Raw genomic sequence first — 18121 nt, forward strand, 5'->3', positions numbered from 1 at the left:
TGGCTCATGCAAGGTCCTCTAGGCTGGACCTCGTGGAGGTCATGGAATCAGAGAATGGCTTGGCTTGGAAGGGACCTTAAGGACCATCTTGTTCCATCCCCCTGCCATGGGCAGGGGTGCTACCCACTAGATCGCGCTTCAGACCAGGCCCCCTGAGCTGCCACAGCTGTACCTCCCCTGTGGGCATCTTCCATGGGGACAAACCAGCTGATGAACATGGGATGGAAGGTGGCTGGAGATATGCACGGGGCTGATCCTCTTGGGATTTCCCAGGCTCTGTGTCTTTTTCCCAGCACAGGTGTCTGTGCTGAGGTCCTTGGAGCTGCCTGTTGGAGGCTTGTCCCAGTCTGAAGCTGCTGGAGAAGAGTCCCCCTTGTGCTGCAGCAGGAAGGGGCTGTGCTCTGTGAAGTCTGTGAAGGTCCAGCCCATTGTTTGGTCTCCACCACTGCTTCCTGTTCACTGATGGACTCGCTCGTCATCTGTGAGCTTGGGCAGCAGAATTATCTTGACAAGAGAGAGGGATTTAGAGCTCTGTAATCCATGCTTGTCCATCCTAATTGTTTCCCTTATCAGCCTTCAAGAGAGTAACTGCACAGTGGTAATTAGTCTCTGCAATCCCACCCTATCTTAATAATTAATACAGAGTTAGAATGGGAGGGGAGAATCTGTTTTGAAAAGGTCCTTCTGATGGGGAGAGTGGCACAGATTTCTTGAGCAGTCAAGTTCAGCCTGGAGAGGACAGCAGTGGGGATGGCACCGTGTGCTGAGGACCCGCGGGACAATGACAAGAAGTGGCAAGGAATGCATGCCAGGATTGTGTTTGTACAGTGTGAGTTTGGATGTTTTATTAAAGGAAGTGCTTGGCAGCAGCCCTGGTATTGGAGCACTGAGCATCTGTGGTTTGCGTGGGCTTCACCTGGAGCTGCGAGCATCCAGCTCTGCGGAAAATGAGCCCATTCATCATCTCCAGTGCTTGAGACACAGCACAAAAAGGGCAGTTTGACCTAATACTGCCCTATAGCAGCTGCAATTACTGGAGTATAATTCATTTCAAATAGATCCAGAGATTTCCTTCCCTTAATATCCAGAGTGAAAAAAAGAGCAAGCGGGCAGGATTTGTGAGGCAAGCAGGGATCGGATCGATCGCCGTCACAGGCAGGGGATGAGCTGGGGATCTTGTGGAGGTGAAGGGTAGGATTGGAACTAGCAGAGCTCTGGTGTGCACATCTGGAGACACAAAGGTTTAATTTCTGGGCTTTAAAAGGATCTTAACCCTGAGCACAGGTAGCAGTACAGTGTGATGGTCAATGTTGGCCATAGTGAGGGATCTCTTGCAGGAAAAGTTGACTCTCAGCTTTTTCCAAGTAGAGTTTAGTTGATAAAACTCACATCTTTGGGGCAGCGTGTTCGTTTTGGTTATGTCCTTTTCCAGAAGGAAGCCCACAGAAGAAATTTACAGAAGAGGGGAAAAGTGTGGCCCTGGAAGCTCCTCCATTCTGATCAGTTTTGGGACATGTTTCTGAAGTAGGATGCACAGAAACTGTGGAGTTACTGTGGGCACTCAGTGCTGCCTCAGCTGGAAGATCTGGCTGTGTGTGTTGAATTTGGTGTTGCTTTGAAATTGTTTAAGATTCAATTTGGTGTTTTTACACATTTCCTGGAATGCAGCCATTAACCAGCAAGGTGGGTCTGGGAGCAGGACGTGGTTTGCATGCTGTTCCTGTGCTGGGATGAAGGCAGCTGTGGCTCCCCTGCTCTGACCCCCCGTCTGCGAGGAGCTTGCGAGTAAATGTACACAAAGGGACAGGTGGAATTGAAATCTTTTTTTAGGCTGCTCCTTTAATTTTCAGACATCTATCTAACCTGGGAAAAATACATCTTGGTTTTTATTGCAAGCCCCAAAGGCTCACGCTAACAGGTTGTTTTAGAGCTGCCGGTAATACCTTCCAGAAAGTGTCTGGGAAATTGTCTGGAGGCTGGATTCTGTCACCACCTCCTCAGGACCTCTGTCCTCGCTGGCTTTCTCCATCCCTACCCCCAGTCTGTTCCCTGTGCTGGAGCTCTAAGGAAGACCTGCTGCTGCCAGGTCAGCCTGTCCAGGTTATCCACCAGACATGGCCAGGAGGGTCTCAGGTCCTGGGTTTTCAAGTGGGGTGCAGGGTTATGAACAGGGTGTGAAGAGTTTCCCTCCCTTCCCAGGCCATCACTGTGGAAGGTGTATTTCCCTTGGCTTCCTCCAAGATGAATTTGATCCCTGCCGTGCCAGGCAGGTGTCAGGCTCTGATGGATGGGCAGAGACACTGAGGAGCTGGGTAAGGATCTCCCTTGGCTCCCTGTGCCGCTCCCGTGCCCACATTTCCCTTCCATCATCATCATCATCCTAAACTGCAGAGACAGCTCCATTCAATGATTCATGACCTCACGGAGTCTTGGTAATATTTACAGGAGGGGGATAACAAACACCCTTTGGGTTGTCCTTCCTGCAGGCTGAAGGTGGAGGGGCAGAAGTGGTGAAGGCTGTTGGGTTTTTGGGCAATGCTGGTTGAAGGATGCAGTGATAGACACAAACCCTTCCTTGCAGACCTTCAGCGTCGCAGGGAGGTGGGGCAGGAGAAGCCCTCTGAAGGTGTGAACGTCGTGCTGGGTGGGGAAGGCTTTGCAAGAGACCTGTGTAAGGGCCAGAGAGAAAGCTCCAGCTAAGGTTTTCCTTTTTTGTTTGGTTTTCAGTGTGTCTCAATGATTCTGTTGCTCAAGTCTGGCTTTCAATGGGGATTTGATTATCCAGAAATCAGGATGTTTCTGAAAACCAGCAAAACTGGCTCTTAAGGAATTTTGCAATGAGTTTTGAATGGTTTTCTTGTCATACATGTGACTTATCCTCATGAAATGACTGTATAAACTAATTTTGCTTCCTTTGGCTCTAAGGTGAGGTATGAGTTTGTCTCCTATCCCTACCCAGGCTCATTTTTACTCTTGTACAGACTTTCTGGAATCCAAGTAGAGGGTGCTGTGCTGTTTGATTGCTTAGAAGTCGCTGGAGTATCTCATGTTCGCTATTTTAACAATTGGAGAGAGGCTTTTATTTTCTCCAGAATCATAAACACAATCTTCAGTGTGTTTTTTTGGAAACAATAAAGCTAAACTCTAATAACCACACATTTTCCTTGCTTTATGTGCACACATCCTTGGGGAACAGGGCCTCAAGGACTCTGCTTTTAGCGGGGTTTTAACTTGTTCCAGTTGGAAGGTGGTGGAAATCTGGATTATGAATTTGCTTTGGTACCTAAAGAAATTTTTTTTGCCTTTAAAAATGCTCAAGGTGAGCAAAAAAAGCATCTCTGGAAGAAAAAAGCCATTGACGGAACATGAAAATTTTAGCACCACCATCTGAAAATCAGGCTTCATTTAAATGTCGTATCTTGCAAACTCCTCTGTACGAGGACTAATTAGCTCTATTCCATCTCTTTTCCATCCTGTGAATAATATTGTTTTCTTTTAGAAGAGATCGGAGGCTCTCGGAGGCAATTTATAAAGGAGGATGCTCTGCTACAGACGGAAAACCACAGCAGGGAGATGAAGGGACACAGTTCCTAAAGTATTTAGCCACCTAATGGCTTTTTATTTTTGAGTGCAGAAGTAGGTTAGGGCCTGAGCTCCATCTGTGGTAGTGCTTTTTTGATGGAGGACAGTTTGAACACGGTAGTTTTCATCCAGAAGTGTTGAGAAATCCAAAATGCTATGAGATGCTCCAGTTTTGAAGACTTTTTGGGGGAGGTGTGGGGAGAAAATCACATCTGCTCAGTGTGACAGGGATGGGCACTGTAAAGCATCTCTAGGCTGCACTTACAGAATCACAGAATGGTTTTTCTTGGAAAGGACCTTCAGGCTCATCCCATCCCACTCCCTGCCATGGGCAGGGACACCTTCCACTGTCCCAGGCTGCTGCAAGCCCCGTCCAGCCTGGCCTTGGGCACTGCCAGGGATCCAGGGGCAGCCACAGCTGCTCTGGGCACCCTGTGCCAGGGCCTGCCCACCCTCACAGGGAAGGATTCCTAATATTTAGTCTAAATCTAAACCTATGGCTCATCCCTGTGAGCCTCACATGGCAGGGAGCAGGAACCCCAGTGCGTGGGACATCGGGGGGACAATCTACAGCTGTAGGTCCTGAACACTCAGCAGCAAAGGGCTTCAGGAGGGTGGGCCTGTACACCCAGGGCTCAGATGATCTCGGTGGGTGGAAAGCTGGCAGGGAGGAAAGAGGAGAGGATGAAAAGTGTTGCTGCTGCTGCTTCCAGAGAGAGGACAGTGTGTACATACAGGCAAGTGCCTCTCTTTTTGGGAAGGCAGAGCTTTGATCCAGCACCATGGATGGACAGGCCGTGGGCTCTGTGCTCAGCGTCCCAGGCAGCAGGAGTTAATTATCAGAGCTCTGTCACAGCAGGGATATTTGCCACCGCTGTCTTTGCAAGCTAACATGGAGTTTCCACGTCCCAAGCCCTTTGATGCTTGTCTGAGAGCATCAGGGCTCTCTGCTTTCCAAAAGGAGTGCTCCGCTGAAGAGTGATAAATGTGCTTAATTTTTGCAGAGCTTGTAGCCTGGTTTTATCCCAGGATCCTTCTCTGGAGGTTTTATTAGCTGATGGTGTCTGTAGGAAAAAGTCAAAGCGACTAGACAGGAACAGCCGTGGAATTGATGTCGGAAGCAGGAGCGTGTTTTGGAGATAATGTTTCTCATTCTTGCAGCGCTACGTGCCGAGTTTGGGCAGTGCATTTGCAGTCCTGACCGAGTTTCACAGCTGCTGCCTGCCAGAAACCCCTCTGGCTGGCTCCCACTGGGGCAGGGTGTGAGCAGGGATGGGTCCCCTGCTCTGGAGCAGGGGAACAGTGACAGGGGACCAACACCCTTCTCGCTGCGTGTGGCTCTGGTGAACCTGGCGCAGAGGGAGCTCGGCCGGCTGTGCCGAGGCTCCAGCTGTCAGGAGGGGCTGGGAGCGCTGGCGTGGGGAAATGATCACCTTTCCTTTGAGCCTGGCAGAGAGACAATTTGCAAACATGTGTTGATGCGTTCCCAGAGGAAGCCAGGCACTAAATCATCACCTTGCATCTTGCATGCAGATTCGTCCAGGGAACCTATTTAATTAGGGGATAAATTTAGAAATCAATTATTTGCAGAAACAGTTTCTTTCCCTCTAATGAGGCTGCAAGGATTCATCCCCCTCTGCCACTTTCCCATGACCTTTGTGTATGCAGATCAAGGGGAAGAGTGCTCCATGTCTCTTGTGTCTTGGTGTAGGTGTCCCTTTTTTGGGCAGCTCCTGTACAGCTTTCACTGAGGCTCTTATTAGGACAGCAAATGAGACCATGCTGCTCTTGGATCTAATGGTGGGGGCACCAGATAATGACATGTTATATCCTAGTGGGGAAGGAGATGGGAAGCTGCAGGGGAAGGGTTGGAATGGGGTGGCTGGGTGGTGGTGGTGGGGTGTAGTGTCTGCTTCAGGCTTTGGTCTCTGCCACTTTGTTGCTTCCAATCTCTGACAAATTGCTCAGCTTCTCTTGTGCCTTACCCACTTTTAAATGGGGAAAAATTGTTTTTCCTCCAGGCTCTGAGAAGCCTTGATAAATTTGGTTGCTTTTATTATTTTGGATTTTAACATCTCCTCATCTTACAGTGCCACTTTCTGAGCCCTCCAGCGACTTTGCTGTGCTCTTACATCAGCTGCTCTGAGTCCAGTTCACCGCAGTGGGAGTCAGTGCAGAGAGAGGTGAGAATTTTCACAGCTCATCTCAGTAAACCTTTTTGCTTCTGGCAGCCTGATGGTTTGCAGCCTCCAAGGGCAGCCCTTGGCTCCAGGACTGAGGCTGCCCGGGTGATTTGTCCTGCTCAGGGGGATCTGGCACCCTGGGATGGCATCTTTGGGAGCAGCAGTCTGCTTTCTCACAGCCCTTGTTGGGCTTCTTTCCTGCAGAGCTCTGGTGGTGCTTGGCCAACGGGAGGCTGTCAGAGCATCCTGGGCTGGGACACTCTGGGGCAGTCCTGTCAGAGTGTCCTGGGAATCTCTCTGGGTGCTGGAGTAGATAAATGTGCAAGGTTGCTCCTGGGTTAAGGTGTAATAGTCTTAGAGAGAAATGAATTTTCTGTGAGGTTGCAAGAACTCATTTCTATGGGTAAGAGCTGAATTTGAGGTTTGTTGAGTAGCCCAGGCGAAACCTGGGTACTTGAGTGGTACCTCGGATACCTGGCAGGCTCTAGGAGCTTTCCAGGGAGCAAGCACTCAAAGCCTGTCCTGGAGAAGAGATAAGATTCTTAATCCTTTGTAACCACTGTGGATGTCTGCCTTGACAGCAGGGAAGGGACACGGTGAGTGTAGGAGCCCCCATCCCGATGCAGGTGGAGAGGCAGCAGCAACTGGTCATTCTTGGTAACTGATATTTTTGCCCTTTTGGACAAGGGCATACCCAGAATTTTCAGGCTGTTTGGCTTTTGATGCACCCACCTGGTGCTCCAGGTGACACACAGGCAGAAGATCCCAAGTAATCCACTAGCTGATTTTTTTTCCTCCCCTGAAAATGCCCGGCCAGCTCCTTCTCCTTGGAAAAGGACATCCACCTCTCAGGAGATGGAACTGTCTTAGTGTTTGTAGAAGGCGACCAGACCTCCTCTCTCCTGTTTTCTTCTCCTCCTCTGCCCGTTCCACCTCCCCTTTGGGGGGGCAGGTCCATGGAGGAGCCATTGTAGAAAAATTACTTCACAGTCTGAGCAGAGCCATGAGCTGTCAAACTGCCTTATTTTAAGAGGTCTGTTTCCCAAAGAGAGATTTAAAAATGCAGAGGACTTAGAAAGCTCTTGGCTGGTTCTAATGGAGCCTGGAGCTGTGCTCACCCCCAGGGCTGACGCTGGCTCCTCTGCAGCTGTGAAGCAAATGCACCTCTCTGCTTTGTCCTGGAGCCTGCCTGGCTTGGCCACACTCTTCAAATCACCTGAATAGGTCATCTTGCTCTTCTGCTGCTGTCACAGCTCGCAGGGAAGACAGGCACGTTCCCTCTCTGTCCCTTTGTGTCAGTCCTGCTCTGCCCTAATGCCCACCCTGCTGTGCCCGGCTGCCCTTGCCCTGCTCCCAGCTCTCAGCTCCCGCAGAAACTCAGAAACAGACAAAGGGAAAGTTGCTGTTGTTGCTGTTACCTGCACAAGGAAGAGACCATAGGGGTGGCTTTCCAAATGTTCTCCCTTTCCACAAGCCTTGCCTGGTGCCATCCTGACTCCTGGGGCTGCTCTGCTGCCACGGTGTCTGTGTTGGAGGCTGTCCTGGGAAAAGGCATTCCCACCCCAGCCTTACCAGTGCCCGGGAAAAGGAAGCAGGAGCAATGCAGGCAGGTGGGGGCTGACTGGGCTCCTTCCCTCTCATTCTCTGGGATCTGGGTTATAATGGCAGAAGCCATCTGGCCCTGTTTCCATATGCCAGCATTTCCTGTGCACTTGGGACCATGTGCTGCTGCTGCAGGTGATGCATGATGCCCTTCCTTGTGCCCCATCCCTGTGCCCTTCCTGTGCCCTCCTTGTACCTTCCTTGTGCCCACCCTGTGCTCTCCTTGTGCCTTCCTTGTGCCCTCCCTGTGCTCTCCTTGTGCCTTCCTTGTGCCCTCCCTGTGCTCTCCTTGTGCCTTCCTTGTGCCCTCCTTCTGCCCACCCTGTGCCCTCCCTGTGCCTTCCCTGTGCCTCTTCCTTGTGTCCCTTCCCTGTACCTCTTCCTTGTGTGCCTTCCCTGTGCCCTCCCTGTGCCTTCCCTGTGCCTCTTCCTTGTGTCCCTTCCCTGTGCCGTCCCTGTGCCTTGCCCAGCCACCTCCCTGGTGGTCCCTTGGCTGCAGTGAAAATTCAAGTGAGTGGTTATCAGAGGCAGCAGCTCTTCCCTGGTTGTGTCATTGGACACTTCAGATCCATTCAGGCTCCAAGCAAAGCTCCGGTGTAGCCATAGAGGGACTGAGATGGCTGAGCTCTGCCTGGCCTTGAGGGTTAAATAGGGGTTCTTCCTTACCCAGGTGCCTAGTGAAGGCTTTCAAAGGCCATTCCTCTGCACGTGTGGTGGGAATAGACCTTCTAAAGCTTGCAGTGGTCCTGCAGGAGCCAGGCTGTGTTTTCAGACAGGCTGGAGTCCCACACAGGGCTGGGGCAGTGATGGAGAGATGTCCCATGTGGCAGCAGGGGCAGGCTGGCACCTGGAGTGGGGCAGGCCAGGTCCATGCAGGGCTCGGGCTGGGCGGCTTTGCCTGCCCCGATGCAGCAGATCTGCTCATTCCCTGCCCATCACTGGGCTTTCTGAGCCAGGACATCCCCACGGTCTGCATGCAAACCTGGCTCACTTCATCCACTCTGAACACAGAGCCAGGCCAGTGCTGTGTGCCTGTTACTGCAGAAAAGCTTCAGAATCAAAGGCACGGATTTCTTTAACAGAGATTGAGAGTTGGACCATCAAAAATGATGCTTGTGCCTTTCAGGTAGATTTTTTTCTCCCCATTTATCAGGTCTATCTGTTGTTGGATTTGAGGATCTGGAGTAACTGGGAACAAGAGGACTGTCTCAGCTTTCCCCATGCACTGCCACAACAGCAGCTTTCATGGACCAGCAGCTCTTTCTCCTGTGACATCTCCCTCTTCCTTGTGCCTTCAGGTGCTGTTTCAAAAGTAAATCCTGCACTTCTCTTGGGTGAGCCAAGAGGCTCCAGAGAAGTGGTAAAGCTTGAGCTTGGTACTAAAACCCTAAAGCACCTCCAAAGAAAACTCCTGTGCCTTAACAGAGGGGTGGGGACTGGGGAAGGAGAGAGGGAAGGAGAGCAAAATCCGTGCATCAAGGCGCCTCCTTCACACCCATCCCTCTGGCACCTGCAGGATGCAGGAAAGAGGGGCTCTGATGCTTGAAGTCACATTTCTTCACCTTATTTTTCCTCATGGCAGCATCAGGACGACACCGCGGAGGGGCTGTGGCTGAGCACCCCTGGTGCTGCTCCAAGCCTGGGTGTCTCCTCTATCCGAGAAAGCCTCACCCAGGAGCGCTCTCCCCCTGCTCTCCCATACCCCACGTGCCAGCAATTCCTGCAGGATCGGCAGAACCTGCAGGAGCATTGTCTGCCTGCGCCTTTGGCTCCCACCGCTGGCCAGGGGAGCCTCTGCCGACAGGTAAAGATGGGATTGGATGGAAGGGAATTGAAAGTCAAAGGGCCCTGTAATAATTTCAGAGTGCCTGAGGCGCCACACGGAAGCCCTGGCATCATAAATAAGGGTAATGTGCTGGAGCCTGAACTGCAATCAAAGCAGCTGCAGGAGCGCGGAGTGTGCTGAGCTTCTCTGGGCTTTGTGGAGTCAGACTGAGATCTGTGGGCAGCACAGGCAAATCAATATCTGCTCCCTGATGTGTTCAGGGAGCCTAAAGCCTGGGATTAGGGAGGCCGAAGGGATGTGGGGATGGTGCAGAGGGCTCCAGAGCCAAGACCAAGAGAGCTGTGTTGGAGCAGCCCAACCCTCCGGTTGCCTGAAGTGTTTCCAGGGGCTGAGGCCTGGAAGGGGCTGACTCTGTCCTCCCTGCTCACCCTGGCTCATCTCTTGGACCGCCTCTGGATGATGCAGTCTACAAGCTCTCCATCCGAACTGAGGAGGTTTTCTTGTTTTTTGTGTTCCTATTGGGCTTGGGATCTGCCCCCACCTTCAGTCACACTGCTCTGGTTGTCAGGAACCCTTTGGTGGCAGCTCAGCTCCTCCCACATCCTTGTGTCTTTGAGGTGACTGGTCCCAGGAGCAACGCCTGAGCCCGGCTGCTTGTTCTTCTCCTTCCAGCAGAGCCTGAAAACAGCCAAACCCACTTGACTGCAAACCCCATTTTGCCTCTCCAAGGTCAGTTGTGTGATGCTGCTGGCAGTGAGATGCAGAGAGTGCTCCAGCCTGCACCCGGTGCCGATGGGACCCCTTGGACCACCCCGAGACCAGGCTGTCTCCAGCCCTCCTCCACCCAGCACCATGCCTGGACAGGCACCATGTCTTGGATTTGGCACTGCTGGGTTAACAGCTGGACTCAGTGATTTCAGAGAGATTTTCTAACTCAAACCATTCCACGATTCTGTGTCCCTGCCGACCTGCACAGTGCCAGAGCCACCCATGAAATGCCCTGCAGGTGCAGCACTGTGTTCTCACAGACAGTGGCTTTGAAAGGAGATGATCAGAGCAAGCTTGTCATCTTTTTCCCCCCCCCCTTTCTTAAATTTCTGAGCTTCTCTATTACTTTTTATGATCTGCAGCTGCATTTGTGTGCTGCCCCAGGGAGTACTGTGAGGGAAGAGCAGGGGAGGAGGTGTGTAAGGGAAGGAAAATGTTAAAAAAGAGCGGAGGGGAAGGGAAGAAAAAACCCTGAGTTAATGATTTGGATAAAAAAAACTCCACCACATTGCCACCAAAAGACCCAAACTCTTGGAACTCTTAGGGCCTGTTTGACTGCAGAATAGTCCCCCGGGGAGCATGGGGGAAGCCCCATTTCTAGAGTCATTTTGGAACTAGTCTGCACAGAGCGTGATAATCTATTCCGCAGGGAGCAATCCTGCGCTGGCAAGGGCACTGGGGAGAGCTCTCTGTTTATGACTTTCTGCATAAATTTCCTTTATTAGCATAAGTGGTAGCTAGCACCGAAGGATCTCTGAACTAGCACTTTATTGGAGGTTGTTGCCTCTGGAGAATGTTAACTCAGGAGAGCCCCTGGAAGCACAGCAATGGAATGGGGTGGCAGGATGAGGGGTGTGGAAGAAGGGGCCACACGCTGCCATTGTGTCTCTGTAAAAGGAAATACAGTCACTAACCAGATCGCCGGCTTTTCCTCTGCCAGATTGAGTTGCTGAACTGTGCAGGTGAGCTGAGGAAGCCTGGCTGCAGGGTGCAGGTCCTGCTGGGATGAAGCAGGTGGGGAGGAAAAAGGCCGGAGGAGCCTGGATCCGTGCACTGGAAATTACTCACTGGCTCCTCAGCCATCACCCCAAGCACTCGGTGCTGACAGGAAAGGTGCCCAGCAGGTCTGAGCAGCGCTGGGGAGCCGGGAGGAGGCACAAGGAGGGTTTGGTTATCCGGGGGCGGGGAACCTTGTGGGGATGAACTGCTCTAAGCAAAAGGGCTTATTTTAATAATGACCTTCAAGAATGAAATAAAAATACAATAATCATGGTAGATTAGCAAGAACAAGCCAATTAAACACAACACAGGCTTTGTACAATGCCATGACAGATAAGGCAGGGCTGCAACTTCCCGGGTGAGTGGTGAATGTTGAGGCATTGCATGAGGTTGGGGTGGGGGCTGGGGAGAGCTGGTGAATATTTCAAGCCTGGCAGGCTGCCTTGGAGAAGGCAGAGGTGAAAAGGCTATCCCTGCCTTCAGTGAGACCGAGGGGGAGGGGGGAGAGAAGGGAGGAGGTGGGTAGGGTGGCCAGGAGCCTGAAGGCACGGAGTAACAACCCTCCAACGTTAATATCTGCTGTTTCATTTTGTATTCATCATGTCAGCATAATCTGCTTTTATGGGAATCGTCTTGGTTCCCAACCAAATGCATTTAGCCCCCCTTGCTTTTAAGTTTGATTGTAATACAAGTTGAAGACTTCAATGAAATGTTTATATGTAAGGTTGTAGGAACAGCAAAGGGAAAAAGGGGATTAGAGAGTTGGTGGAAGGGATCAGCTGTGGTCACTGCTGTCCCCTGCCTTATCCTGGATGGGTGACCTGCTGATGGACACGAGCTCAGGTCAGAGGCTGAGCCGTGGGAAGGGTTTTGTTTGGATGGCTTGTTTGATTTCCAAGGAAAATGTTGGACTGTAGAAGTTGTACAAGGCACAGAGCTTGAGGAAGAGCAGAAAAGGCAAAAATGCTGTGTGTGCCTTTTTCTTACTTTCAGACCATCCTCAGGTGATAGCAAAGGCCAGTGGGTGCTGCCCCTGGGCTCGGCTGAGCTGTGTGGTGGGAGATGAAGGGCAGGTGTAAAGGTTTGGGGAGGCTGAAAGGGGAGATAGACCCGCTGGTGTGGGGGAGATCAGATTCCTCAGATCCTCTGCTTTGGGATGGAGGTGGTCCTTGCTTGGGGTCTTTGAACAGGGAGAAGGGGAGAAGCCTGGCTGCCTGATGTGGAGAATCCGGATCCTCCTTGTTTCTTCGTTGTCTCCTCTCTGCTGAGCACAGTGAGCAGGTAGGAAGATGGCATGGCAGATGTTTGATGATCTGTTTGGCTGTTTTACTTGGTGTTTTACTCACAAAGGGGTGTTTGAACCCCATCTGATAGCTCCCCATCTGCTGGGTACTGAGATTTTTAACAGCTACAGAGCACAAGTGCTTTTCCATTGCTGTGCATTTAAAACCTTAACCGTATCTCATTCTGTTTGGGTGCAGGAGTGCCCTTAATTTGTTCCAAAAGCATTTGAAAGCTCTGATAACAGGCAATCTTGCTGCAGACGATTACATTCTGTCTGATGGACAGGCTCTCACTGCTGTAACTACAGCAGATCGTGGAGTGACAGTGTGTGTCCAGTGAAACACAGGCAGCGTGATATTCGTGTCAAGTATGTGAGGCCAAAAAACTTCGCTGTGTTTGAGGATTGAGGGATTCTGCAGCTACAGGGCTTGAAAAAGCTTTTTAAGAATTATTTTTATTGTGAGTAGTGAATCTGCTTGGAGGCTCGTGGTGTCCTGGGGGTGCTGGGGTAGTAACCAGGTGCCCTGAAATGAAAGCTCAAGCGCACGAGTGTTTATAGGTATGTGGTAATGGGTACCCAGGTTTGGCAAGTCTGTGTTTGTCACAAACTGCCTGGCTGCTGGGTTTGCTTAAAATTGTGAAATGAATGTTAAATTGAAGTTTCTACTTTTGGAAGAGACCTTTTGAAAATGAAACAGGCTTATCTTCAGTCTAGGCTAAAATCCAAAAAATTGCCTATATTTCAGAACTCCTGAGAAATGTTCTCTGTGATCTTTTAAACATCCCATGCAAAAATGTGTGTGTAAGGGGAAAAACTTGGAGAACAGTTGACCCGGGAGGTTTTTTCCCTGCTTCTCTAATGGGAGGTGGCCTTTGCAAGTGGAGCAGTGGGGTCCTGTGGCATCCCCATCGTCTGAGCTGTGGGCTGGGTGATAGAACCTCCTTCCTGAGCTCCTTAGGAAAGGTCTGCTGCAGGATATGTGTGTGATGAGTGTGTAATTCTGTAAACCATCCCCTCCTGTGGGTGACTGTCCCTCTGGACAGAATTAAGATTATGGCTTTGCATAACTGAGTCTCTCCCTTGGTGCTGCTGTGCTCTGCCATGGCCCGTTTGCCTCTGTGGATGATCTTGGATTTCTGCTGCAAAGCTGAGTGAGTGCTTTTGCTCCTAAAAGTAGCATTTGTTTTGATTTTAATTAGACAAGGAGATGCTTTTCAGTACAGACCTTTGAAGTATTGCTGGGAAGATGACTGCAATTAAGCAGCCTTGATATTTCTCTCATTTTGATCTTATTTTTACTGCTATAAGAAACCTCTTTCTTTAGCCTTATTCGGAGAGGAGAGACACAGGGTTCATTCCATGAGGTTCCCAGGTCTTGAAGGAGCTGCAGGGCTGCCATGATTTACAGGTTCCAGTGCTCAGGCAACACCCTCCTGCTGCTGATTTGCTCCAGCAAAGAGTTCTTCATGTCAAAGGAGAGAAGGGCCATTAGCAGGATGTCAGGGCAGTGACAGGGATGTGACAGGGAGCTCGTGCATCCCCTCCCAAGCACAAGTGTGGGCTCTTGATGGATCCATGTGTGGTCAGGAGCTGTTGGGTTTTTCTCTGTTGAGTGCTCAGGTGTGCACAGGGTTGGGGATAAGGAAGGTGCTGTGCTGGGGGGGCAGAGGCAATGAGCAAGCCCCTCTGGTGAGATTGAGGTGACACTGTGGTGGCTCGGGGTGTCACCAGTGAGGTGCTGAATCAGGGATCTGGCAGTAATGGGGTGGCCTTGTCCCTGACCCCAGCCCTGCAGGACCTGTGGTGTGATGGGGTCTTCTCCATGAGCAGGTTGCTCGGCTCTGTTTCGATCCATGTTGGGAAGCCAGGAGCTTGCTGCTGGAAAATATATTGATTTCAGGGGTGAGAAAACCTGTTCCTGAAGGATTGAGAGGTGTTTTTGTTGGGCTGGGACATGAGTTTGTAGAAGTGGAAGTGCCTGGTCTTGTAGCCTGAGTGGCTGCTCACCATCCGAACGTTTTGTTGAAGCATCGTGTCCTGCAAGGTGTGGGTGGCTCCTGAGGACAGCCTCAGCTGGGCTTGTTCCTTCCTTCCTCTCCACTGGGAGCTGGAACTGGAAGTGCTTTTGCCCAGCTGGGCTCAGGGTAATGAAATGCAAAATGCCACCAGCATTCCCTGGCTGCTTTGCCTGCAGGGGAACAGGCGCTGTCCCCCCACTGACCCTCTGCAGACAGGGTGGAGGAGAAGGAGGAGAACCTCGTCTCTGTTTCCACTGTGGTGCCAGAAGTACCTGAGCGTGTGCTCTTGACTGTTGTGGGGCACACACAGCTGCAGACAGTGGGGCAGGGGCTGTCAGACCTGGTCTCTCCCCAAACAGGAGGGAATTGAATTTGGGTCTCCCTCAGAGCCGGTGACTGCTGAAGCTGTGGGCCCAGTGACTAAGAAGACCTGTCTTGCTTCCCATTGCTTATACTGGAAATGGAAAAACAAACACAAAAAAGATGTGTGGAGGGAGAAATATTTTGGCTTATTTTGTACTAGCATTTTTTTTTTCCCGGTTTTGATTCAGCTGCCAAACTGCCAAACCCGTTATCTGCAGAGGTCTATGTGCAACGTGCTGGGCAGCTGTGGAGCTGTCAGTGCTCCTGGCCCACTCAGGAGCTGCAGCTGAAGCTGGGAGCTGCTGCCTTCACTGGGTCTGCAGGTCTGGGGGAGCCCTTTGGGTTGTCCAAACCCCCAGTTCAGTGCAGGTCAGGGAAAGCTGGTGGTGTGGGTATGTGTGCTGGGATGCTGTAATCCCGGCTCCCAGGGCGCCTGTGCTGTAAATCAGGATGGGGTGTTATGTAAAACCAGCAGAAGCTGCAGAAGGTGACTGAGAGATGCAGCCCCAAGGTCAGTAGATATTTGTCAAGCCTGGTGGTCTTCCCTTGCTCCTGGTGCTCACAGTCTGTGCTGAGACTGTCCCTGTTAAATACAGCTGTGCTGCTGCTCCACAGCTGGAAGAAGGTTTCCATTGCCAATGCCAGCACAGTGTGTACTGGTGTCTGCATCCTGCCTTGTCTGGCACAGTGTCCTCCCTGAGCTATGAAACTCCCTTGGGCTTGGCTGCAGCTCCCTGGGAGCTCCTTCCAGCCTTTTTCCTGGGAGAGCCATGGGAGGTTTAGGGCCTCCTGTGTGATTTACTACTGTTGCCTTCCTGGCCTAGAAATCCCAAGGCACTCTGTAGCCCCTTGCTTTTCATTGAGGAAGACAAACGTTACTGTTCATGTATCGGGGAAGTAACAGGTAGAGGTTAAAATTAGATAGAAGCAGTTCTGGGGGTAAGACTCCAAAGTCCCAATTTCCTCAATGACTTAGAATAACACCTTTGGGCATCATGGAGAAAACTGACCCTCAGCTGTGCGTTCTGTCCCTGCAGAGATGTCGGGGACCGTGTCGGACATTTCTCAGGTGCACTGGAAGCAGCAGTGGCTGGAGAATGGCACCCTGTACTTCCACGTGTCCATGAGCAGCGCTGAGCAGCTCTCCCGGGCCACCCCCCCCAGCCTCCAGGAGCCCTCGGAGATCGTGGAGGAGCAGATGCACATTCTTCATATCTCAGTCATGGTGAGTCCCAGCTGCCGGTGGCATCAGAGGGGATGGAGGGACCCCTTTGGAGGAGGGGGCTGGCAGCCAGGGGCGTGGTGGGAGGAGGGGGATGAGGAGCAGGGTGGTGAGTCTGGGTTCCAGATGTTTGTCCCTTCTTGGTTGGGTCTCCAGAAAGGGAGAGATGTGTTTGACTGGGCCAGGAAAAAAGTAAAAAAAAAAGAATGCTTGTTTTCTCAGAAAATGAAACAAAATAAAGCAACAGAGTGTGGGGAAGAAGCTGGTGGGAGGGTAACAAGGATCCTTGTAGTTCCTCCTGTCTCTGCCAAAAAGTGGTGAGGTGTGAAGGGCTGGGAGCCCATGGCACAAGAGCCCTCTTCTCTCCCTTGGAGAAGAGACTTGAGGGCAAGATGATCTTCCCCAGAGATAAGCAACCTTCCTCTGGGTCATGGTGACAAAGTGAGCCACCCCCAGCACGCCTTGTTTCTGTATGGTAATACCCAGTACCCCACTGGCCAGTTGGTTTCCGCTCCACCCCCTGCCTACCCCATAGAACCCCTGCCCCCAGCCCTGATTAGGGAGCCTTGTCCCTGCCCTTCCCTTCACAGGGGCTGCTGGACAAGGAAAGCTGCCTCTGTGGAACTGCTGTACGAGGCTCCTGCCTCTCTATCCCCGAGTTCGCCTTGGGTGATTTCACAAAGAGCTGGAATCACAAAAGCTGGAATCGCTTGTAGCTGAGGAATCGCTACACTTGCTGAAATCACCTGTTCCCCAGGGAAGCCGGCCACTGCCCCTGCAAGAGCTGTTCCTTGCAGGACACTCTTTCTAGGAAGGTCGTGGCGCACCGGGTTGCCCATCCCCTGGCCTCTCTGGAAGCAATAGTGAGATGCCAGTTGAATGCTTCTGCTTGTTCTTTGTGTTTTGAGCATTGTGCAAAGGCAAGAATTTGGGCTTGGCCATTTCATTTTGAAGCTGAAGTTTATCTCTGAAGTGAGTAAGGGCTGCAGCATTTCTTGCAAAGGACAAATGTGACCTAAAAGTAAAAAGATGATCCCGTGCTTTGAATGTCTCCATCTGGGGTGTTTGTGACCTTTCATTAACGCACTGTTTATGTGCAGTGTTGCCTTTTAAAGTTTCGGTATCACACGAGGTGGTTGCCTACGTATTTGGATCTGGTCCATGGTTCCTCCGTGTTTTAGAGCTCCATCTGTAAAATGGGATTCAGTGTATTGTCTCTTCAATCCCTTCAGGATAAGATAAAGAAAGAAGTTAGGTTGGTATATGCAGTGTGTATACATGCCATTCCTTTGCCAAAGCAAGTCTTTTATGGGATTGGGGGTCCCAGCACAGCAACCCTCTGCAAAAGGTGAATCTGTTCATCTCTGGGAATCTGTGTCATCTCCACAACTTCTATCCTTAGGTTTGGAAGGAGGAACAGAGACAATGGCTGCACAAATGCCTTATTTTTTTTATTTGAACAAGCAGCTATTTGGCTTTTGCAACTTAAATCTGTTTTTTTGGAGTGTCTCCTCAGTGGGGCTTTAGATTGGGCGCTGAGTACATATGAGAGGGCAGAGAGGCATTCCATTAAGGCTGCTGGGAACAATAAGATGCAGGATGGCAGAAGGGAAAGGAGTTGGGGGCTGCAGCTTACTGAGTTGGATACGGAATGGTTTGACGTCCTGCTAAAATTGTCAATGGGATGGGGGATCGGAGAGGGGGAAGGGGTTAGAAATGTGTACTTGGAAAATGAGCCTGAAAATGTAAGTGAGAGACAGAACAAAGAAAGAAGACAGCACAACTTGTATCTTTTGGGTGTGCTAAGCTCAGTCCCTGGCAGGAGGTTTGAGTAAGGGATTGTTTGGCTGTTGTGGGCAAACCTGAGCCGTGGAGAATTGCCCTGTGTCTGTGGGGTGACACTGGCTCTGCAGCCTGGTGATTCCTGCTTGAAATGCAGACTTCCTGTAGCAGGGGAGATTCAGTCCTGGTCCTCAGTCCTTGCTGAAGGTGCTCTCTGAAATACAGCAGATGATTGTAATGATTTGATGCTTGGGAAGGTCCTTGGAGAAGCTCCTGCCAAAGCCTTGCTTTGCTGCCCCTCGGCAGGTGGGAGCAGCCGTGCCGGTGGGATGGAGCTGACAGCATTGCTGGGAATGCCACAGAAATGTCACAGAAATGGTTTTGCCCTCTAATCCCAGGTTAGCCAGGGAAGATGTGCTTTGCCGATGGTGTGGGAGCACCCGTGGCTTTGTGACGAGGGTTAGTTCCTGCTCTGAACCTCTCTTCCCTTCTGCAAAAGCAGCAGGAGGACAGGAGAGAAGGAGCTGTTCC

General features: G+C 51.2%; 1 protein-coding gene across 2 annotated transcripts in view; it reads left to right on the forward strand.

Moving 5' to 3' along the window:
* Nucleotides 1-5745: 5745 nt before the first annotated feature.
* The window catches only part of ASTN2 (astrotactin 2), a 277000-nt gene continuing 264624 nt past the window's right edge, over nt 5746-18121 (forward strand). The window contains exons 1-2 of one of the 2 annotated variants that reach the window (XM_032130546.1): nt 5746-5765; nt 15624-15811. In XM_032130546.1, the coding sequence (XP_031986437.1) occupies nt 15626-15811 (186 nt within the window). In that variant the 5' untranslated portion in view covers nt 5746-5765; nt 15624-15625. Of the gene's footprint in view, nt 5766-11258; nt 11279-15623; nt 15812-18121 lie in introns of those variants that run through there. The other variant, XM_032130547.1, reaches the window with a different exon arrangement.

This window comes from Corvus moneduloides, chromosome 21 (genome assembly GCF_009650955.1).
Source record: "Corvus moneduloides isolate bCorMon1 chromosome 21, bCorMon1.pri, whole genome shotgun sequence".
Lineage (NCBI taxonomy): Eukaryota > Metazoa > Chordata > Aves > Passeriformes > Corvidae > Corvus > Corvus moneduloides.